The 23,052-nt window shown below is 56.0% G+C and overlaps 1 protein-coding gene across 6 annotated transcripts; it reads left to right on the top strand.

Annotated features, from left to right (window-relative positions):
- The first annotated feature begins 53 nt into the window (after positions 1-53).
- On the top strand, positions 54-14,806 carry LOC123808533 (interferon alpha-inducible protein 27-like protein 2). 6 transcript variants are annotated; one of them, XM_045823240.1, is made up of 6 exons: positions 54-192; positions 5,804-5,945; positions 6,366-6,509; positions 12,944-12,973; positions 13,889-14,050; positions 14,586-14,806. In XM_045823240.1, exons 2-6 carry the CDS (start codon positions 5,873-5,875, stop codon positions 14,783-14,785), a joined length of 609 nt encoding a protein of 202 aa, XP_045679196.1. In that variant the 5' UTR covers positions 54-192; positions 5,804-5,872; the 3' UTR covers positions 14,786-14,806. The 6 variants fall into 6 exon arrangements, with proteins under 6 accessions (XP_045679196.1, XP_045679197.1, XP_045679200.1 ...); XM_045823241.1 differs by having other exon boundaries at positions 68-192; positions 5,789-5,945; XM_045823244.1 differs by having other exon boundaries at positions 107-192; positions 5,852-5,945.
- The last annotated feature ends 8,246 nt before the right edge of the window (positions 14,807-23,052 follow it).

A 23,052-nucleotide genomic window follows, 5' to 3' on the forward strand; every position in this document is an offset into this window, starting at 1 on the left:
TGATTCGCTACCGGTTGATAACAAAGATTTCTGCAATGTGGGAGTGGAGAGGGCGGAGGTTCAGGGTTTGGAGGGCGTTGCTCTTCCCTCGATTAGCGGGGCAAGGGAAGGTCTCTTTGCTCCAACAGCCGGCTCCGGCGGTGGGACGCAAGCTTGGTTGTTTTCAACTTGTAGTGCAGCAGCTGCTTACCTGTGAGTGTCACCTTGCAAATGTTTTAGCAATTAATTTGCAACCCCACCAGCCTGCATTGGAGGTGCTGTTTCCTCAGTTTTTTCTTGCCTCGCCTGTTCACTGATGGTGAGGGCAGGTCCGCGCCCAGGCTTGAACCACAAAGCTAAACTGGCTCCTTTCTTACATGCAGAGAGATCGGCTTCCCAGTCTGGGGAACTGTGGGAAGCCCGAAAGCAGCGGTCCCCAACCTCTTTGGCCCCAGGAATCGGTTTTGTGGAAGACAATTTTTCTGGGGGTGGGGGACAGGGATGGTTTCCAGATTATTCAAGTGCGTTATATTTATTGTGCACTTTATTTCTATTATTATTACATTGTAATATATAATGAGACAGTTATGCCACTCACCATAATGCAGAATCCGTGCAAGCCCTGAGCCTGTTTTCCTACAACTAGACGGTTCCACCTGAATGAGGGGAGACAGTGACACCTGAAGTCTGTTGCTTATGTCTGGTTTATTCTGTCATCTTGTTTTGGTGGCTGTCACTGCAGAAAACCCTGCTTCACAAAGGATGTTAGCAATGGAAGCAGGCTTTCCAGTGCTTTTGTGGCCATCTCAGGATATTCTGCCTTGACTTTAATCCAGAACATATGGAGATTTTAAGTTGTCTCAAACATACTTTTTTTTTATTGATTATGCTGTTAGTTGTCCCAGTTTTACCCCTTTGCCCCCCTCTGTCCTGTATCTCCCTTCCCCCCAGCGTTCCTCCCCTTAGTTCATGGCCATGGGTTGTGTAAGTTCTTTGGCTTCTCCAGTTCCCATACTATTTTTAACATCCACCAGTATGTTTTGTACCTACAAATTATGCTTCTTATTTCCCTCTACCTTCTCCCCCATTCTCCCCCCTCCCCCTCCTGGCTGATAATGTCATCTCCATATCTGTGATTCTGTTCCTGTTCTGGTTGTTTGCTTAGTTTGTTTTTGTTGTTGTTGTTTTATATTGGTTTCTTTTTTAGATTCAGTTGTTGATAGCGGTGAACTTGTTGCCTTTTTGATGTGTGTGGTTTTGATCAGGTCCCTTTAACATTTCCTGTAATAAGGACTTGGTGATGATAAACTCATTTAGCTTTACCTTGCCCGAGAAGCTCTTATCTGCCCTCCTATTCTAAATGATAACTTTTCTGGATAGAGTAATGTAGGCTGTAGGTCCTTGCTTTTTGTCACTTTGAATACTTCTTGCTAGTCCTTTCTTGCCTGCAGTATCTTTTGAGAAATCAGCTGATAGTCTCATGGGAATTTCTTTCTACATAACTCTCTGTTTTTTTCTTGCTGCTTTTGAGATTCTCTCTTTATCTTTAACCTTTGGCATTTTAATTATGATGTGGCTTGGTGTGGTCCTCTTTGGGTCCAACTTGTTTGGGATGCTCTGTGCTTCCTGGACTTTTGTGTCTGTTTCCTTCACCAAATCAGGGAAGTTTTCTTTCATTATTTTTTGAAATGAGTTTTCAATTTCTTGCTCTTCCTTTTCTCTTTCTGGCACCCCTATGATTAGGATGCTGGCATGTTTGGAGATATCCCAGAGGCTCCTAAGCCTATCCTCATTGTTTTGAATTCTTGTTTCTTCTTTTAGTTTTGGCTGAAAGTTTATCTCTTCCTTATGTTCCAAATCGTGGGTTTGAATCCCAGCTTCCTTCCTTTCCTTTTTGGTTTCCTGTGGATTATTCTTTATTTCATGTAATGTATCCTTCATTTCTTCCTTTATTTTTCTGCTGTACTCAGGGAGTTCTCTGAGTATCTTGATAACCAGTGTTTTGAACTCTGCATCTGATAGGTTGGTTATCTCCATTTCGTTTAGTTCTTTTTCTGGGGTTTTGTTTTGTTCTTTCATTTGGGCCATATTTCTTTTTCTCTTCTTCAATTTAGCAGCCTCCCTGTGTTTGATTCTGTGTATTAGGCAGAGCTGCTTTTACCCCCTGTCTTAGTAGTGTGACCTATGCCGAAAGGCACCTGTAAAGCTGATTCACCTGGTTGATTCACAAATGGGTCGCGGACCCATTCCTTCCCAGTTCGGGGGTCTTCTTTGGTCGGGAAGCAATGCTCAGACTCTTTTAAAAGCTGAGACAGGTGCTCATGCACTGGCTGGAAGAGAGAAGGCCCTGGCTCAGTCTCTTTCAAAGTCTGTGCTGATGTTTGAAACGTGTCAAAAATCCCAATGTTCACTTGTCACCTCCATAATTCCAGTTTGGCTTTGAATGCAGCCCCTTTAGCTGCTGAGTTGAACACAGTTGTCACTCTCCCCTGAAGTGACAGATTGAGTTTCTTGAGCAGGTTGAATATGTCACACAAGTAAGCAAGTTTTGTGACCCATTCTGTGTCACTGAAATGTGCTGCCAGTGGTGACTGTTTTTCTAAAAGAACTCTCTGGAATGGCTCTCGTAACTCCCAAACTCTGACCAGCGATCAACCTGTAGAAAGCCGTCTCACTGCCGTGTGTAAGAGAGGCCGTGTGTGCTCTGCGTCCATCTCCTCACAGAGCTGCGTGAACAGACACGAATTATGGGCATGTCCTCTATTTAATCACACCCTGCAGAACGTTGTTAAGGTCAGGTGACACTCTTCGGCTAGCCGGCATTTCTCTGTGGGTGACACAGTGCACAGACTCGCACTCAGAAGCGACCTCTGCGGCCCGAGCAGCGAAACCAGAAAGCCGTCCGGCCGTGGCAGCTGCTCCGTCCGTGCACACACCGACCGACACACAGTGAGCAGTGCAGTCCTCCTGCTGCGGGACCCTCACAGACGGGAGCGGTCCTGCAGTGGAGGCGTCGGCGGGCAACAGAAGCACATGACGCATCCTCCTGAAAAACGTATCGCATGAAAACAAGACGCGTCAACCTAGACCGCGGACCACGGTGCCTCATTAATTAACCCTCTCTGACAGTTGTGCCTCGATACCCTCTGCTATTTCGTCGAGTCGCCTCGTGATGGTGCTGGGTGGAAGTGGGGCACGTGCCACCTTCTGAGCTGCAGCCTCTCCTAAGGGTTCAGGACGAGTGTCCTCGGCAGCAGCGGCAGGACCAAGTCCTCACCGACAGCGAGGGGCTTCTCGGCTTCAGCGATGCAGGCGGCCACCCAGCACGGTGCTCTCTCTCGGTGCAGACGCCTTCGGTGAAGGGGCGGCCTCCAGTAATCGCTTCTGTCCTTCCTGTGCATGTTTTCTTCTTCTGAAAAACTCCAAAGGCTTGTCTTTCAGTGCAAGGTGCTTGGTGTCCATGTGGTGAAGCAGTTTTGAAGGCTTTGTGGCTTCACTGGATAGCCAGTCATCACATATTATACAGGGCGGGCTTGGAGAAGGTGAGTCCCCTGTTGCGATGAACCCGTAATTTAGGTAAAACTCTGGTGTTTTCTTTGAAATGCAGCTTTCTTTTTGTTGGCAGTCTTAGAGTCTTCTGCTGTCTCATCCTTGGGTCTTTCTGCCTTTTCAAAGAAGCCCTCCAGCGACGTCTGTTTTTTGCTCGTTTTGGTCGGGGCTAGCGCGCGGGCTCACCGAAACTGTGACTGCGACAAGCGCGCAGTGCGGGAAGGAGGGGCGGGTGGAAGCGGTACGAAATATGATGGGTGGGCCACAGCGGGCTGAAATGAGCGTCGGATTCTGACCTAAAGCCTGCCGCCAGATGCAGCTTGGTTGTCACTCGCCACTCCCTGACAGGCTTTCACGTGAGTCTGCGAGCAACCGACTTACTACGGTCTCCGTGCGGTCGGACCTCTCTGCTGGCAGTGACCTGTGTTTGCAGCCCACACAGGCAGCACTAGCATCTGTACACGCTAGATGCACACCCAGCACTAGCATCGCCGCCTTGGCCCCAGCTCAGAGCACCAGGTATTGGATTCTCGCAAGGAGCACACAGCCTAGATCCCTCGCATGCGCCGTTCACAGGAGGATCTGAGTTCCCGTGGGAATCCAACGCCGCTGCTGATCTGACAGGAGGTGGAGCTCGGGCGGCAATGACAGTGACGGGGAGCCGCTGTGAATGCAGATGATGCCTCTTCACTCACTTGCTCACCATTCGCCTCCTGCTGTGCAGCCCAGTTCCTAACAGGCCCTGAACCGCTGTTGGTCCATGGCCCGTCATTTGGCGACCACTGCCCTAAAGGAAATGGGGGAGATCACCAAGCTGAGGTCGTGTGAGCCTCCCTGTCCCCTTGCAGCCACCATGAGACAGAACTTAACTCATTTCTTGGGGGACTTTGCCAGTGTGTCCCCAAGTGTCTGGGTGGCACAGAGCCTGTGTCCTGGTGGTGCCTGAAGGAGTCTGACAACAAGACTGGAGCTGTCCCCGATGGCAGAGCGACGATGAGGAGCTTCATGTCTCTCCACGGCAGGACAAAGATTCCCGTCTCCCCTGGGCAGTTATGCACCTCGGAGGGTGAGCTCTGGCCGCCAACCTTTTGCTCTGGCAGTTGGGCTGAACCCGGTGGCTTAGAAAATGGGAAGCAAAGGCGTCAGTGACCATGAGTAAGCCCTCGTGGGATCAGGATATGTGGATAGACATCTGGGTCCACCTGCAGGAGCCCGAGGCAGTCCTGCTTCCCACACTCTGGCTCATAAAGCACTGACACCCCGCCCCCCCCGGCAATCAGGAAGCTGATGCCCTAGCTCCAGTACCAGCCCTAGGAACCGACTCCTCAGTGGATACGGCTGATTGGGTGTGTCAGGGAGCGGCCACTGCATTATCTGGGCGGGATGGCCATTTGCCCTTGACATACAGTGACTTGGTTAACACAGTAGCAGCCTGTCCTGTGTGCGCGAAACAACAGCAAAGGCAACTACCGAAGGAGGAAGGAGCCTGGGACTGTCCAGCAGTGCTCCCAGCCGGTGGGAGATAAGTAAATTGGTCCCTCCCTGTGAAGGAGGGTTCCAGATATGCCTCGGTCTATTTGGTCATTGCAGCCGACTTCACCCCAGCTTTACCATGTTGGTGTGCAGCCCAGGTGGCCACCAGTGGAGGGGGCTTCGAGAAGCTGAGTGTCACGTATGGGGCACTGTGGTGTGTTGAAATCAGGCTATCCTGCAGACTGGCCCGCACTCACCCCGTCTTGGCGTTAGCAAGGCGGAGGTGGCGTCTCCCTGGCTCTGAGCCCGGAGCGAGCGTGACTCACTGGGTTCACGTGACCCTTGGGGTTGGGTTGCACATCCTGCTGGAGGCCTCAACAGCCTCACCACACACAGGACTTTTGACACAGCTCTGCCTTCTCAGGCAGTTACTTTCCAAAGTAGGCAGAGGCATGGGAGGTGCGAAAGGGGAGAGACTGCCCCTCGCATCGTCCCTCTTTGCTGCCATCCAGGGCTGCTGTCACTGTGATCAGAGGTGAGTGTGCAGGGAAGGGGTTTGAGCCCCACGTTTGCCCTAAGACTCAGGGTGGGCAGGGGCCAGTGGTGAGGGGACAGATGAACAGAACCCAGGAGACCAGGGAGCCAGGCAGAGTCGTTAAAGTTACAAAGCTGGGGTCTGTGCCGATTTGGGGGGGTGCCGGAAGGGGCCCACGGAGGGCGGGGCTCCGAGCTCCGGGCTCCAGAGAGGTGCCACACCCACCCCCAGTCCATCACAAATCAGGTGCAGCCCTTTGGTTTTCAGACTCTGTTTCCGGGAAACACAGTGGTGACTGTACTGCTGTGCACCTAGTATTCCCGCACCGCCACCAAGATGTCAGTGGAAGCCATAGAGAACGGGGAAGGATTTGTGGCAGATGCGCTCCTGCAGGAGTTTCAGTCGGATGGTGAGTGCCCTCAGGAGGCTCTGGAGGGACCGGTGGCCCGGGGCTTGGGGTGCATGGCCCAGAGCACGGGAGTCTGGGTTCCAGCCTGGAGCTACCACTAAGGTGCATCATATGAGTGAGTCTCTTCCCTCCTGGGCCTCGGCCTGCCCCTCTGTGAGGTGAAGGACCTGCCAGCTCTCAGTGGCCATGTCTCCCTCTCCCTGTCTTCTCCTCGGGCCCATCTCCATTTCCATCACCGCTCAGCACAGCTGCTGCGGAGGTCCCCTCCCCGTCCCAAAGTTCTCGAGAGCGTCCAGCAATGGCAGAGGGTGCCGTCTGGGGCCTTGGGCTCTCATGCCCCCCTCAGGGGCCTGGGGCAGCAGTCTCTGGTCCCACAGCTGCCTACCCACTGTGGGCTTCCCCTCTCTGCTTCTTTTCCAGAGGAGGAAGAACCCTCCCAGCCATCCTCTGCTGGTTCCACTCCGGGGGGTCCTCCTCAGGGGTCCCCGTCGGGGCCCGATGGACCTGGCTCGGACTCCACTGACCCACCCACACACGGAAGAGAGAAGTTCTTCCACTATGCAAGTAATTGCTCCCCGGGTGCCGGTCTCCCAGACCTCCCCCCTCCCTCACCGCTCAGGGGCCTTCTGAGTTGTCAGCACTAAAGGCACACGTCCCTGCCGGAGTCTCCGGTACACCACATTGCCAGAGAAGCGGCACGGTGTGTATGGGCAAGGAAGTGAGTGATGCGCTAGCATCAGAGGGACTGCCCTTCGGGTCCTGGCTCTGTGGCCGACTTGCTGAGTGACCCCGAGCCAGACACACGCCATCCCTTAGCCCCGATCCGTTTGTGTCTGAGTACAACGGCCTTGTGCTCCTCACAGAGGCCTGCTGTTCAGGCTCTGGTCCGCCAGGGGCCACGGCTCAGGCCTGGCTCTTTGTCCGTTCAAGTCCACGGCCAGTGCCCTGACCTGTGGGCCCCACAGCACCCAGGCCAGGCTGAGCTTCATTTCTCCCACTGCTCCTCCCCGACGCACCAGGGTGGGGCTGGTAACCTACTCCCAGGACACACTCTCGCAGAGCAGTCTTACCGCTGAGATGCAGCCAGCCCGGGGACAGGCCAGCAAAAGATCCACTCTGCTTTTTTTTTTTTTTTTTTTTTTTTTAGTGTGGCAGATTACATGTCACATAAAACCTGCCAACTTAGCCGTTTGTAAGTGCACAGTCCCGTGGCGTTGAGGGTTTTTTGCACTGTCGTGTGACCGGTCTTCAGAACTCTTCACCTCCCCAAACTGAAATCCCAGCCCCGTTCAGCGCTAACTCCCCACGCCCTCTGCCCCTCAGCCCCTGGCACCCAGCATTCCGCCTTCTATCCCTACGGATCTGACCGCTCTGGGGATGTCATGTGAGTGGTGTTGACTGCAGACATATCCAAACCTGAGGAGAGTTTCACGAGAGTTCATGAGTCCAACCGGTGACAGATGCCGAGAAGCAAGATCTCAGATGTTGCCGAGAGTAACAGTTTTTTAACCATCTGTTGAGCTTTTGAAATTAAGGAGGGGACATAAGAAAGACTGTGGAAAGCCCAGTGGGGACTGGATTTCAGGATAGTTAACGAGATCATGTGCTCTGTCGAGGGTCAGTACGCCCTTCCGGGGTGTTACTTCTGGTATTTCGAAGGTGCGTTAACCTAGATGCACCAGGATAAGGGACCCGGCTGGCTTAAAAGCTTTTACTATAGAAGTCACAGGCCTCCCCACCATGACCTGCCCAGTTAGGGATCTAAGATCAGCCCACCCTGTGAGATTACTTTCCATAGAACCCCTTTTATCGCCCACAGTGGGATCGTCCAGTGTTTGTCTTTCTGTGATTGGCTAATTTCACTTAGCCTAATGCCCCACTGTTCAGCCATGTGTCAGAATTTCCTTCCACCGTAAGGCTGAACGGTACGCCATGGTATGCAGATACCACATTTGTTTATCCATGCATCCGCCTGTGGACACTTGGGTTGCTTACGCCTCTCGGCTGTCCCGAATAATGCCGCTATGAACGTGGACTGCAGGGACCTCTCTCAGACCCCGCTTTCAGTTCCTCTGGGCATGCACGCACAGGTGGGATTGCTGGGTCAAGGGCATTCTGCTTCAGTTGTTTGAGGAGCCGCCCTGCTGATTGCTGCAGCTCCGGCACCGTTTCGCATTCCCACCAGCAGCGCTTGGGGTCCAGTTGCTCCACCTCCTAGCCCACACTGGTTATTTTCTGGGGGGTTTTAGGTAGAAGCCACAGTAGTGGGTATGAAATGATACCTTGTTGTGGTTTTGATTTGTATTTCTCTAATGACCCGGGATGCCGAGCATCTTATCCTATGTGTATTGGCCATTTGTATATCTTCTTTGGAGAAATGTCTATCCAAATTCTTTGCCCATTTTTAACTGGGTTCTTTGGGTATGTTGTTGTGGGAGGGATTCGTTGTATATTCTGAACGCTAACTCCTTATCAGCTACCTGACTTGCAGGTTGCTTTTCCTCCTGTCGGTTGTGTTCTGCCTTAGTCAGCGCTGCTATGACAAAATGCCATAGCCTGGTGGATCGTGAACAACAGAAGTTTAGTTGTCACAGTTCTGGGGGCAGGGGGGTGGGGGAGTCCAAGGTCAAGGCTCCGGCAGACCAGTGCCTGGTGAGAGTCCGCTTCCTAGTCGGCCATCTGTCTGCGGTAACCTCACGCGGCGGGAGGCGCAAAGGGGTTCTCTGGGGTCTTTCATAAGGGAACTGACCCCGGCCGTGAGGGCTCTGTCCTCAAGAGCCAGCCGCTTCTCAAAGGCTCCCCCCCTATGTCGTAATCCCGTCCCATGGGGCATTAGGCTTCACTCCGTGAATTGGGAACACAACACACAGACTAGAGCGTGTCCTTCGACACGCAAAGGCGTGCTCTTGGTCTGTATTTCTTTCTCTGACACTCTCACCCAGCTCCTCCTTGCTCACGGGCCGGTGCCCGGCGCCAGGGAGGGCTTCCAACCGCGTGGCTCTTCCCCGTACCCCAGCAGCGAGCAGATACGTCTCATTCCGTGCGACGTCCACATCGCCCATCGTGGGCAGTGGGGGGGTGATGCCGACCAGGGCGGCAATGGTGGAGGTAACAGGGGCAGCCCGATTCTTGACCTGTGTTGGAGGTGAAATCAGCGGGAGCCGCTGACAGGCCAGAGGTGGAGCGAGAGAGAAAGGGGGGGGGTGGGTCCTAGGAGGACTCCACGACTTTGGCTGCTGAGAGGATGGTGCCGGGCTGCGTGGAAACTCAGGGAGCCAGTGAGGAAGCTGCTAACTCAGGAATCCTGGCGGTGGCCTGGCCTGGGACGGGAGAGGCAAAGAATGGTCAGACTGGGTATTATTGAAGGTCATTCAGCAGCAGTTGTGGGCAGGTTGGAGTGCAGGGAGGGCAACTGGAGAAAACCGACCCCTGGCTGCGTGTTTGGGGCTGCCGAGAGCCTGGTGCTGCCTCTCCCTGGGGCGGAACGGCCACTGGAGGAGCGGCTGCGGGAGGGAGATGAGCCCAGCTCCCTGCATCTGTCTGAGGTGCTTCTCAGACACCCAGCGGACCTGCTGAGTCAGTCTGGGCTGGCCGTGTCGGAGCGCATGCGGCCCCGAGAGCCATGGGGCTGGGCGAGGGCAGCCGAGCGGGGCAACTGCAGTGGAGCGGGGATCTCAGGACTGAGCCCTGGACGTGCCGCCGTCAGAGATCGGGCGGGCGGACGAGAGGAGAGGGGACCAGGAAGGCGAGGCAAGGGGGGCAGGAAGGACATGCCTTCCTGGGAAAGGGTGGTCCCTGAAGGCCAGGTGAGGAAGATGTTTCCTAGGATGGCCGTAAACAGACGTAGTGGCTTAAAACCACAGACATGTACCCTCCCACGGTTCTGGAGGCTGGAAATCCCAAATCACGGTGTCCCCAGGGTCACGCTTCTGGAAGCTTGAGCGGAGAACCTGTCCCATGCCTCCTCTAGCTTCCGGTGGCTGCCCGAAATCCCGGCTGTCCCTTGGTCTGTGGCTGCGTCACTCCAGGTCATCTTTGGCTTCATGCGCCGAGGCGCCTGACCACCGTGCAAGACCGCCCCTCCCTCCACGTAGAAAACGGTTTTGCGGAGCTTTGCCGTAAGGAATGGGCCCAGGCGAGGTGGCAGCTGGAAGAAGATGTGGCGCAGCGGGAGAGGCTGCCTCTATTGTCCAGCTGGGGGGTGGGAGAGCCTGGGTGGACGCTGTTGGGAATGGTCCAGAACAGAGGGACACTGATGGGGAGGAAGCCAGGGAGGAAGGCTAGAGCCGCGCTTCCTCGAGTCGGAGAGAGCAGGCCGGCCCCGCGCACACGGGCGGCCAGGAGCAGGCGCCGCTCCACGCAGAGGCAGGCGGGCAAGAGGAGTGAGGGGGCAGAGACGTGGCGGCCGCAGGGAGCACGCAGAAGCTCTCCTCTGGTGGCCTTGATTTTCTTGGTGGAGTAGGAAGGTGGGGGATGCGGGAAGGTGCAGGTGCAGTAGGCTTGGAGACTGGGCAGAAGCTGCGAATGCTGGGAGTTCCCACAGAGTGGGGGAACGAAGAGGGCAGGAAAACCCGGAGGGCGTGAGCCCAAGAGAGAGAGAGAGGAGCGGAGAGCGTGGGGAGTCTGCGAGGGGCACTTAGGGTGAGCGGGGATGGAATCTGCGTGGGCGAGGGAGACACGGAGGTCGTGGGATGAATGAGGGACGGAGTTGTGGGTTATATTGAGTCCCCTCAGAGAGATGCGTGCGATCCTAACCCCCAGCACCTGTGCCTGTATCTGTAATAAAGGTGTCCGTTGAGGTGCTGGTGGGGTAGCTCCGTTGGTTACATCGTGGTCCTGATACGCCAAGGTTGCGGTTTCGATCCCGGTCAGGGCACATGCAACAGGGCACGATGCATAAGTGAGCAGAACAGCAAGTCGATGTCTCTCTCTCCCTCCCTCCCTCCTCCCCTCCTTCCTTCTCTCTTTCTATCTTATCCATACATAAATAAAAAGGAGTAGTTGGCATTGAAAAGGCATTCAAATATTTTTTTAATTGATGTAAGTTGAGAGGAGGTCCTATTGGAGTGGGGGGTGACGTGTGTCCTTCTGGGAAGAGAAGAGACCCAGGGAGCAGGCCGTGTGAGGACAGAGACGGAGATGGCAGTGATGCGGCCGTAAGCCAAGGATGGCTGGCCCGCCACTGCAGGCTAAGAAGCGGCGGAGAAGGAGCCTCCCCTTAGAGCCTCCAGGGAGTGCACGGCCCTGCTGATAGCTTGAACGCAGACGTCTGGCCTCCGCAACTGGAATATGAGAGAATCGTGGTACCTGGTTACAGCAGCCCCGCTGCTGTACAGATACTGGAAGTGCCAGGGCGAAGACTTGTTCCGGGCTGTGTTGGGGTCAGAGCCTGCAAAGGGAAGAGGAGAGGGACCCTGGGGGACTGCTGGAGGCAGACCATAGGGAGGGGGCAATTGTTGTTAACGACAGGGTCTAGGGCAACGTTCTGCAATAATGAGCGTGTTCTCTGCGTCGTCCAAAGTGGTGACCACTAGCCACAGGTGACGTGTTGGGAACCGCCCTGCCTGGTTTCAGAAGCTGTAATCCCCCGTGGCTAAGGCTGAGTAAAGGATCTTGGGACCATAAGCCACTAAGGAGACAAAGCTTATCTTCCCAGCAGGGGCACCACCTCTGCCCCCTTTACTTCACCCTGCTTGGCCCCAGGAGGATGACTGGTTAGCCAATGATGAGTAAAATTCCTCAAGGGAGGGACGGCCTAAGACAGCCATGGTCACAATGGGGCCATCAGGGAAGGAGTTGGGGGGCTATAGAAAAAGGGGGTGATGGACTCTCACCCCCCGGCTTCGACATAGCCTGAGTCCTCATTCTGTCTGCAAGGAGTCTCCTAATCTCTTGTCTGCCTCACTTCCCCCGCCTGACTTAAGCCTGAAACAATGCCGGAGGTGGGTGCGGCCCTGGGCAGGAATGGGCAATTCCCCCGGGGTGACCGCCTAGGAAAGAATGCACAAAATCCTGTGAAACCTGCTTTGCTAAGAATGCCCTCAATTTTCTGATAAGGGTCCAAGCATAAAATGAGTTTGTTTCCCAAAGTTTTATGGCCCTTTGGCTATCTGACCCTTATGAGAATAAGCCCTCAGAGTTCTTTGAACGTTATGTATTGTTTGATCCTCACTGCCTGACGATGATGAGCTTTAGCTGTACTCCTGTGCGAACTGAACCCAATAAAAGTCCATTGAGGAACAGGCTCAAGCCCTTCTCCTTTGAGAGACTGGCCACCTTTCCTCCCCAAGCAGATCATGGCTTGGTAGACTTATTCTCATCTGTGGCGGACGGAGAGGCTCTACAGGCGGACCCCCCCCTTCCCCCCACAGTGATGTTTGATCACTGGAGGTGTGGCTCGTGCAACAGAGTTTTTAATTTTATTTTAATTGCTTAAGATTGAAGTGGGTACATGTGGCTAGTGGTTACCTTAGCGGGCAGCATGGGCCTAGGGTATGACCATGTGGGGTATAGGGACAAAGACTTTTTGGAAGTGAATTTCTTGGAAATATCACCTATGCTGAAATGTGGCAAGTGGGCTGAGCCCCAGAGGACGGAGGGATTTCACTCCACCTGGGACCCTGGGATGCGCACAGGGTTTGTGGAAGAGGGAGAGGGCAGACAGGTCAGTTTATCCCACAGCAAATAAAAACAGTGTGCTTCTCTTGCTTTTTGTTTTTGTTTCTTTGAGACAATGATGCCAAAGGCACTGGCTTCAACAGCAGGGTGGAGCCTTTTGAAGGCGGGGCACTCCCCCACCGGAGCTTCTCTGAGCTCTGGGCACCCGCACCCACCCCAGCCTGCTCAGTGCGTCAGACTTCCCGGGACGGCGGGCGGGGCTGTTCTCTCCTCCCACCCAGCTGCAGGGCACCCCTCTCCCCTGCGGGCAGGAGCGGAGAACAAGGGTGGGGGGGGCAGGGCCAGTGCGGTGCACTCATGCGTGTTCTTTGTGTCCCCAGAAATGGCTGGTCTGGCTGTGACCGGAGGAGGTGAGTCTCTCTGGGAAGGAGCCCCAGCCCCCCACCTGTCCTGGCCTCGGGCCTCTCTGGGAGGAGCCTACCTCGACCAAGCCCCGGATTCCCTTGAGCCCCAAGTGCGAACCTGTGACCCAGGGCGAGCCCCGAGATCTGTCCCCAGGAAGCAGGGCCGCTGGCTCTCAGGGCCCTGCGGGGCGCTTGGTTCCCGAATTGTAAGCTGAGCTCCGTCTGGTTCCCCGCAACTGTTCTGCGAACCCAGTAGCTCATCCGGTGAGCCCGGAGGTTTCCATCTGTGCTCTAGAGCGGCGTCCTCCAGTACAGTGGCCAGAATTAAAGAAAATAAAAGCGTTCCGGTCACACTAGCCACATCTCAACGCTCGACAGCCACACACGGCTGCAGTGTTGGACAGGGCAGGTGCAGAGATTTTCATCACTGAAGAGTGTTCGTGACTGCTCTGCTCTGCAGATGTAAGAGAGGAGGGGAAAGCACTGCACCCCCGCCCCGCCCCGCCCCACCCCCTGCAGGGCCCTGAGGGGCAGCAGGCAGAAGCCCCCACCCATTACTCCTTCAAAAGAGCAGCTCTGGGGTTCCCTCTGTGCCTGGGGGAAGGACCCTGTGCTCCCTGCCAGAGGGAGAGGTCTGAAGACCCCCTGCTCCTGTCAGCGTAATTCATGGTCCACGAGGGCAGCCCAGGCCAGGGCGGCGCGTCCCGGGGCGTGACAGCGGCACGGGTGCCGGGACAAGCCTGGGATCCCGTTCTCCTGGGAGCCTGTCTGCTCCTTGTGTCCTCGTCGGCGGCCTTCCCTCGTGTGGGTCCTTGTCCCTGCCCTGGGCCTCACTCAAGGACAAAGCAGACCCCAGGAAGATGTCAGGGAGATCGAGGGCAGTCTGTCCCGTGGCCAACCTCAAACCCCTCTCCCCCGCAGCGGTGGCCGTGGGCGCGGTGCCCGTGGTGCTGGGCGCCATGGGCTTCACCGGGGCGGGCATCGCAGCCTCCTCCCTCGCGGCCAAGATGATGTCAGCCGCCGCCATCGCCAACGGGGGCGGGGTTGCCGCCGGTAGCCTGGTGGCTACTCTGCAGTCTGTGGGTGAGTGTCCCGAGCAGGAGGGGGAGGAGGGGAGGAGGGGGCCAGGACGGGATTCGGCCCAGAGGCGGAGCCTGAGGGGAGGGCCTGCCCCTCCCTCCAGTTCTGTGTCGTCCGGTGCCCCTGGTCCTTGGTCTCTCCCTCCCTGTTCCCTCTTTAGGTTGGGGGTTGGAGGGTGGGCCTGGGGTGTAGCCTGGCAGGTCTGCATTCCCAGTCAACCCTACAAAACCTGGGCAGGCCCCCTCCTCTCTCGAGGCCCCAGCCTAGTCCCATGGGAGGGGAAGTGCCTGCCATTTCTCAGAGGGTCTGCTCTCTGTCACTGGTGGAGTCACCACCAGGGTTCAGGTGTCCTCTCTGGGTAGCCCCCTGCCCCAGTGCAGACGTCCTGGGGTTTTAGGAAGTGGGGGAGGGAGCAGGCTTGGGAGCAGGTTGGGGCCTCTGGCCTCCTGAGGGTCCCTGGGATCTCTGACCCCACACCCTTGCCAGGAGCCACCGGGGCCACCTCTCCCACGTGCTGTCAAACTCTCTTCTTCCCCAGGGGCAGCTGGACTCTCCTTCTCATCCAACGCCCTTCTGGGCCTCGCCGGGTCCTGTATCGGGGCCTGGATAGGGCGTTCAAAAAAGGCAGACCCTTCCTCTCCACCAGCTGGACCCAGTGGAGGCGACTCTCAGGATGGCAGCCCCTCCACTGACAAGCCCCCTGCCTCCCAAAACCACTCAGAGAAGGAGGAGAAATAAAGACAAGATGCCGTGACTCTCCCCAGGTGTCCGCACTGTGTTGGCGTGAATGGGGCAGGGCGGGCCGCAGGAACTCTGTGAGGACGAGCCCCGACGTCCTCCGTGACTGGGAGCTACGTGTGACCCTGAGAATGCCCTGTCTCCCCTTTAAGCCTCCGTTTACTGCTCTTCAGGTGGGGCCTCAGACCCAGTGTCTTTGAAGGTCTCAGCCAGGGCAACGTGATAGGACAGCTTGGCTCTGGGGTCACCGTGTGAGCCCTTGACCCTCCGCTGCGAAGGCACTACCGACCTCAGGCATCATCAACCCCTCCCCGCCCCACTGGAGACGCAGGGTCTGGCTGGTGACCCCAGAGCAGCGGTTTCCAGCCTTTTCCGTCTCAGGGCACACATGAACTGACCACTAAAACTCTGCAGCATACCCAAACACTTATTTTTTTGCGGACCTAACAGAAAAGAATTCGGTGTAATTTTGATTCACGCACACCAGACGGCCGTTGTCGTGTTGGCCGCCATCACTCTGCCAGCCTCAGGGAGAAGAGGTCAGTGTGCCCGACTGAGGAGTCAGGCCCTGCGTGTTGTAAGGATTCCTGGAGGAGACTTGCCTTGGGGCAGAGAACACACAGTATCATACACAGGTGATGCATTACGGAACTGTGCACCTGACACCTATATAATTTTATTAACCAGAGTTGCCCCGATACATTCACTTAAGAATAAACTACAAATTCCTGCTGCACACCGGTCGGAGATTGCTGCTCTGAAGTTCAGGGACACTGGGTCTGTCTGGCCGGGTGGCCCCTGGGGCTCTCCGGGGAAGTGGAGGTGTTCGTTTCTCCAGGGAGCTCTGTCCCCGTCGGTCTAGAACCCAGGGTCATCGGCTCCCACAAGGGACTGGCCAGCGTCTGCACGGACAGACAGGACTCCCTCCCCCGGCGGGGCTCCCAAGAGGTGGGCCAGCGCGGGTCACTGCTTTCCCGAGGCCCACCGTGTGCCCGGCCCCGGCCCCTGTGTCGGGTGCTCCGTGCGCACTGCCCCGGCGCCTGCTGCTGCCTGCCGTGCAGATGGCCCGCGCCCAGCTTCTGAGAGGCCTTTCCCACCTGAGGCTGGAGTCTCGGGTCGCAGCCTACTGGCTCCGGGACCTCCGCGCGGGTTCCGCCTCTGGCCTCCACACCTGTTCTTCCTCGGCTGCAATCGGCCCCTGTGTTGTGAGGGCTCATTGATAACACAATGTGTGCGATACATTCAGAGGATCGAGCTCTATGGCGTGGAGGACAGAAAGTAGAGATTAATTCTAATTGTAGCTATTTAGGAAGGCTTCCCGGAGGAGGTGCCCTTTCATGGAAGACTATGTAGTTATCAGTAATAGAAATTTGACTACAATGGGCTTGAGTTCAAGGGGCTTGATTGGCTTCCTGAAGTGAAAGGCAAAAGTAAGCAGGCTTCGGTCAAGGTGGGTTCAGCAACTCAACCCTGATGCCAGGGACCCGTTTGTCTGGGTCCCTCTCTGCTTCTGGGTTACCAGCTTCATCCCGTGACTGCCGAGTCTCATGGTTACAAGCCGGCTGTCGGCAGGCCCTGGAGGCCACCTGCTTCTTTATTCACGTCTCCCCCAAAAGAGCATTTTTTTCTGTGAACCTTCTGCTGCAGAGCAAGCAAGTGTCTTTCCCAGAAGCCTCTGGGAAAGGTTCCTGTTCTCTTCACCCCTAAACCAATCGCTTTGGCCCAAAGGTGTGATGTGAGTATGGTGTCAGTCATCCTGGGCTCAGTTTTGGAGGCTGCAGAGACGGCCCAAGGCCTGGACGAGCCTGAGGTCAAGACAGGGGCTCCCAGTGCCTGAGAAGTAGGTTCCTGCCTGAAGAGGACCAGGAGTCGACAAAGACAGGGGCTGTCCTCCAGAGGCAGCCTGAGGGCTGCCCTCCGAGGGAAGACCGGGCCTCCAGGGGCCCCGCGGGAACCCAAGCCGTCCCCGGGCCAGGCAGCCTGCGTCTCTCTCTGTCTCTCCCTCCACGCTGCCTGCTGCCGCAGCGATTCGGGGAGGCTGGTGGATCCGCGGACAGGCCGTCCGCAGGCGCTTGTCGCTTTATTTGTTAATCTTACAAAATGGGATTGCAACATTTTCTAATGAAAACCAACATTTCATTGCATTTAAATTACCTGAAGTGGGAGGTGTTGACAGTGGGGGAGGGGGCTTTACATGGGGGGGTGGGGAGCAAGGAGCTCAGGGGAAAACCCCTGTGAGCCTATCATGGCTCTGAAAAATAAAGTTCTTTTAAAAATGTTATCTAAGAAATATTCTGCTCTTATCCCTGGCTGGCGTAGCTCAGTGGATTGAGCACGGGCTGGGAACCAAAGTGTCCCAGGTTCGATTCCCAGTCAGGGTACATGCCTAGGTTGCAGGCCATAACCCCCAGCAACCGCACATTGATGTTTCTCTCTCTCTATCTATCTCCCTCCCTTCCCTCTCTAAAAATAAATAAATAAAATCTTAAAAAAAAAGTCTTATTAAAAAAAAGGGCAAATTATTATTAAAAAAAAAAAAGAAATATTCTGCTCTTAAAAATACAAACTGCGCCCTGGCTGGTGTAGCTCAGTGGATTGAGCACGGGCTGCGAACCAAAGTGTCCCAGGTTCGATTCCCAGTCAGGGCACATGCCTGGGTTGCAGGCCATGGCCCCCAGCAACCACACATTGATGTTTCTCTCTCTCTCTCTCTTTCTCCCTCCCTTCCCTCTCTAAAAATAAATAAATAAATAAATAAATAAAATCTTTTTAAAAAATCTAAATTGCTACAGATACGGTTAAAGTCTCTTTGGATCTAGTGACTGTCTTCCCCCATTGTCAGTGTCTCAGTCCCAGAAGTCACCGCTGCTGGATTTGGTGAGTGCTTGCCACGCCCCTTTAAAGTGGTTTCTGTTGACAGCTGACAGAACGGCGGGTAGACAGACCAGAGGCAGAGGGAGTAGGTGTCTCTGCAGAACACATTGTACACAGTGCTGCTGTGTGCCTTTTTATAGTACAGTTCTGTACATCTTTTCCATTGTTTTAATTACGGCGTAGTATTCCAAGGTGATAATACACCACATTTTTATTCAGCCTTTTCCCTATGTCACTAATGCTCATGTAGCTGGATGTTTAAAGGTTCTGTGTTTGGGAGAAATGGTGGCTTACACTTCAAAGCCGAGAACAGCGGGGGACAAAGACCCCACTCTCAAACACAGCTGCTGGTCATGCCCCCCGGGGTTTGCTGTAAGAGTGTGGCTCTTCCGCCCCGGGACTCCCAGCACCTAACACCCATGTCCAGCCCTTGTAGGGGCGGCTCAGGGTTCACTGGGAAACATGGCCCAGAGGGGGTTTGCTCAGCAAATATTTGTCGGGTGTCCACTCCAGCTCTGAGGGCTGTGACACATGGGTCAGTAAGACGGGGACCGTGTCCTCCTGGACTGCTCATGGGGGCCGACAGGTGTTTTGGCTCTTCTTGGTTCCTCTCTTGACACACGGCGGGTAGGGTGGGAGATCTTTGACCCTGCATCCGTTGCCCGCCTGGAGGAGTTTGTCTAGGGTGGTGGGTCCACAATGAGTGGGTGGAGGACAGACTATTGGAGCTGGGCGGCCTCAGGGGGCTGCACTTCTGAGGGCTGCATGGAAGCTTAGAAAGACAATGGGGCTTGCCCAGGTGTGGAGACCCCGTAAAGAAAGAGGCAGTGGATGCAGGGGTGGAGGGTGGGTGTGTCAGGGAGAGAGAAAGGGTCCAGAGAACCCTCTGCATGACTCATTTGCACATCTGTAAAATGGGGATAATTGTGCCTCTTCCTGTGGCTGTCGTGAGGATTAAAATGTAATGGGGTTAATGTAAGCAACCCCAGAGCAAGTGCCTGCACCAGACTCTCTGCTGATGTTGCACTCTGTCTGTGGCGCCCTCTGCTGGGGAAGATTTGAACTGCTCTCTTTCTTTGCAAGCTATTGTGTCCTCACAGCAGGGGTCACTCACCTGCAGGGTCCGGACAAGGGGTAGCCGTCCCTCTAATTCTGTGCTGGCTGCTGCTGCCCGATAGCCCACCCCTCCTGGGTTCCCTTCATCCTCTGGAAGGCACAGTCTCAGACACCTGCCTGACTTCCCTCAGGTTCCAAGTGGTTCATGTCAAGCCTTCCAAGGGGGTCCTTGGTGGGTAGACCGCTTTCCCTCCCTGCCCCGCAGGGTTTGGGGAGGAACAGCCCACCCATTCACTCTTGTTCTTCTTCCCTCTCTCTTCCCTTCCTCTACAATCTCAATTCTCTAATTAATTCCTCTACTTTTTACAATTTTTTTAGAGATTTTAGTTATTTATTTTTAGAGAGAGGGGAAGGGAGGGAGAAAGAGAGGGAGAGAAACAGCGATTGTGTGAGAGAAACATGAGTCGGCTTGTCACCTCTTGCGCACCCTCTACCTGCACCCCAAGCCTGTGCCTTGACCAGGAATTGAACTGGTGACCCTTTGGTTTGCAGGCCAGTGCTCAATCCACCGAGCCACACCAGCCAGGGCATAATTCCTGTACATTTTTTTATAATGAATTGCATAGTTTCTTAGCATACCCTCTTGGCAAACGTTACGAAGTGGAGGTTCTTTTTTTTTTAAGATTTTATTTTATTTATTTTTAGAGAGGGAAGGGAGGGAGGGAGAGAGAGAGAGAGAGGGAGAGAAACATCAATGTGCGCTTGCTGGGGGTCATGGACTGCAACCCAGGCATGTACCCTGACTGGGAATCGAACCAGCGACCCTTTGGTTTGCAGGCTGGTACTCAACTCACTGAGCCACACCAGCCAGGGCTAAGCTCCTGAATGTTTAATAATTCCTTAGGCAGAATAGGAAACAGCCTTGATGCCCTCTCTCTATCTATCAGGCTGAGGGTTATTCACTCGGGGGCTGGCTGAACATACTCTGGCAGCCCCAGGATTACAGAAATTTCTGGCTCCCGCGGACCCCTGGGACGCAGGGTCCTGCCCCTGTGGGATTCCGGGGTCCCTGCCCACCCGCAGGAGCCCCCAGTGTCAGGGAAGCCAGGCCCTGGTTAGCTTCACCGCTAACCCATCCTGGGCATCCGCCCTCTGAGAGGGACCCGAGGTGGGAGCCATGGCGCTGGTCGGTGGTTGCGGAAAGTGGCGGGCACAGAAAGGGGTCCTGAGGTGGGTGGACGTGCCGTGGCTCCCATGGTGGCTGGACTGGGGGAGGGACGGGAGGGCTTCTGTTCCCCAGGAGCCCCGCCACCGTCCTCCTGGGTCCACGGCAACTTCTGGGGCACCCTGGACGGTGGCTCCTGGAGCGACTCTAAAAGATGCCAGTAAGAGGGTAAAAATGACACTAAAGGTATTTACTGCGGTCAAGACCCTTCCCGTGGCTCCTCTCAGAAAATCTACACACTGTTCTGAGAAAGGGGGAGCCACCCATTTGGTAGATGTCGTTAAACAAACAAACCAATCAACCTGTAAGAAGTGGCCCAAAGCCCCCACCTCCCACCGGCCCTGACGTTGGCCATCCTGCCGCAGGCGGGGAGCGGCCCATTTCCTGGGTTCTTTCCAGGCGTGGAGCCTTGAACTGCCCTGCACCCACCTGCTCCCTCCTGGCAGCCTCCTCCTGTGACCGGCCTGCATTCAGGGAGATAAGAGTATTTCCCTCGTGAATCAAACAGCGTCCCGCTGAGGAAGATAACCAGGGCGCGGGGTGGGTGGAGTGGGTCGTCAGGGTTGACCGCCTGCGGGCCAGCCCCAGCCAGCCCGACGCTCTCGAGCACCTCGGGTGACAGGGGCAACAGCAACGGAGAAGGAACACTGTTCAAACTGGAATTGTGCAATACGTTCCCTGACAAACTGCAAAGACTTGGAGACAGTCCACTGGTGTGAGTACTTTACCCCATGGCCTTCGGCCTGTGGCACTTGTGCAGGGTCACCCGGCTTGGGGGCCAGACCCTACGTTGGGCTGTGTTCTCTGCGGGGATGCCGACAGCCCTGGGGTCGGGGCCCCAGGTGGGCCGCTCTGAGACACAGTCCCTGTCTGCGCCTCCTCCTGCAGGAAGGAGCGGGGCAAGGCCCGAACCCAGCCCGATGTCAGGCTCAGTCCAACAGGGTGCTGGGGCTGCGTGGGGCTAGAAGCCATCTTGGGCCGAGACCCCGAAACAAGCACCCGAGTGCAATGGTTTATTGGGAGGTGACTCCAGGGAGCGGGAACCGGGGATGAGACAGGGACAGACAGGCAGCCAAGAAAGGGCCCATTAATGAGTGAGTTTGCACTGCGGACACCCGAAGCTCAGTCCTCCTGACCTCTGGGAGACACCGTGGAACTGGCCTCAGAGTTGTCCCACCCGAGGACGGCCATCTCCCGCCTAAAACCCATCATTGGTGGACGGCCATCCCCCGGGGACCGACACCTGATACTCCCAGCCGGTCCTTGGGCCTCACAGGCTGCGCTCTGGGAGGGAGTCACAGGTGGGGTTAGCGGGGGCAGCAGGCGGGTACTGGGAGTGTCAGGGGTACGTGGGGGGACGTCTCCACCAGTGTCTGTGGCACAAATCCGGGACAGAGGAGAGCGGTATGTATGGCGGAGGTAGGCAAGCCTCGCTCGCTGGGCTTGTACGTGGGAGGCCCGGCCAATCCCATCAGGGTCGATGGAGCTGGGTTCGGGTGTTGTAGTCGCGGTGGTTCCTGCCCCTGCACCGCCTGCTTCAATTAGTGTGGCTTGTGCTTCCTGCTTCTTCGGTGTCAGCTCCAGCCCGAGCTTTAGGTTTCCATTTCGTGTGTGCATCTTGGAGCGGGACTATCTGCACACCTTCAGGGCCCTGGAGTTCTCCTTGGGCCCCCCTGAGTCTGGGCAGGCACAGTGGGCCGGGGGCGGGGCTTTCTCCGTAGCCCCACAGCGCCCCTGGTGGTGGGCGGGTTCTGTCTGGTCCAAGAAGGTTCTGCACCCCAACTTCAGGGGTGATTTTTCTTTCTTGTTTTCTTTCCCATCTGCCGTGATCTTCACCCGTGCTTTGTGGGGTGTGGGGTGGGTTACAGGGTTTACTGCCTTTCCCTCAGCAGTGAAAGGCTTATTCCCCGGGAGAAGGAAGGCGGGGGCCTCAGGTCTTGCCTCAGTGTGGGAAGTTTTCTCTGGGTCTCTGCCTGCCCTTAATCTTTCTTGGGGGCACCCAGCAGGTCCTCTGAGAAGCACCTGCAGGTGGGTCTGTGGCTCCTCAGGGTCCCACACCCTCACGCTAGCTCACACTTGGCCTTGAGCAATCAGACGGTTAGCTGAGTCCGCACCAGCTGGCACTGCGGCTCCCCCGCCCTCCTGCGTTCTGCCCCGGGGGGGGTGCTGAACACAGAGGGGGAGCCCGGTGCTGTCCCCGCAGGCACCTGACTTCCTGAGAGTTCAGGCCATGGGGGGGGCCCGGCCACGTCTGCTCTCTTAGGGGTTCGAGAAGAATTGTGACTGTGTGCGTGGTCTGGACTTTTCTTACTGCAGCTTTCTACCCTCTGGGCAGTCCTCTCCTCGGCGAGGCCGTGGAGGGGTCTGCAAAACGCAGCGGGTGCACCTGAGGCTCCTCAAAACCATCTACTGGATGCAAGAAGTCTTAGAACTGTTTTTATTTATTTTACACCTCATTCTTAAAAACAAAAATAAAAACAGAATGACACCTCTCTGGCAGGAAAAAAGACCTCATCCTGGAGGTGATTAGAGACTTAGGGCCACCCAAAAGCCCTTGTCGCCAGGGTAGGAGCTGGTGAGGGTCAGTTCCTGTTCGATTTCCCAGGCACAGCGCGGAGGCGTGTGATTCGGTCTCCTGCCCCTGAAGTGCCCGAGCCCGTGTAACACCTAGCGCACCAGCTGTCCTGGCGGTGGGCTCGCCAGCTCCCCCACAGGAATTTTGAGGTCTTGCAGGGGAGGCCGGTGTCTCTCATCTCTGGATGTCGTCTAGTGCCCATTCGGGAGGAAGGGCCAGGGGCTCCCAGGTCAGTGGCTCAATATGCATCCTGGCTACCCCTCAGCCCAGCTTCCCAACGGGAAGCTTTATCAACCCCACCATTGAGTGAGAAGTAAACTGAGGCCCACGGAAGGGCCATGAATGGCCCTGGGTTATAGAGCCCATCCCTTGTGAGACTAGGACCAGCCAAAGCCTCCCACTGACTGATTCTGTGCCTGACCAGCCTGCCACCCCCGCTGCCGCTCCGCGACAAGGCGGGCCGGGAGGGTGGGGAGAACCAGGGCCCTCTAACTCACAGCATCGCAGCCAGGGCTGCAAGGAGCGGAGACAGGGAGG

The sequence above is a fragment of the Phyllostomus hastatus genome, unplaced genomic scaffold (assembly GCF_019186645.2).
Source record: "Phyllostomus hastatus isolate PE091 unplaced genomic scaffold, TTU_PhHast_1.1 phas_scaffold_501, whole genome shotgun sequence".
Lineage (NCBI taxonomy): Eukaryota > Metazoa > Chordata > Mammalia > Chiroptera > Phyllostomidae > Phyllostomus > Phyllostomus hastatus.

Excerpts from the sequence above, each read along its gene's own strand:
- LOC123808533 (XM_045823240.1), top strand. The coding sequence starts at position 5,873 with ATGTCAGTGGAAGCCATAGAGAACGGGGAAGGATTTGTGGCAGATGCG. Across the intron at positions 5,946-6,365 it reads GCAGGAGTTTCAGTCGGATG|AGGAGGAAGAACCCTCCCAG; the intron begins GTGAGTGCCCTC and ends CTTCTTTTCCAG. Across the intron at positions 6,510-12,943 it reads GAAGTTCTTCCACTATGCAA|AAATGGCTGGTCTGGCTGTG; the intron begins GTAATTGCTCCC and ends TTGTGTCCCCAG.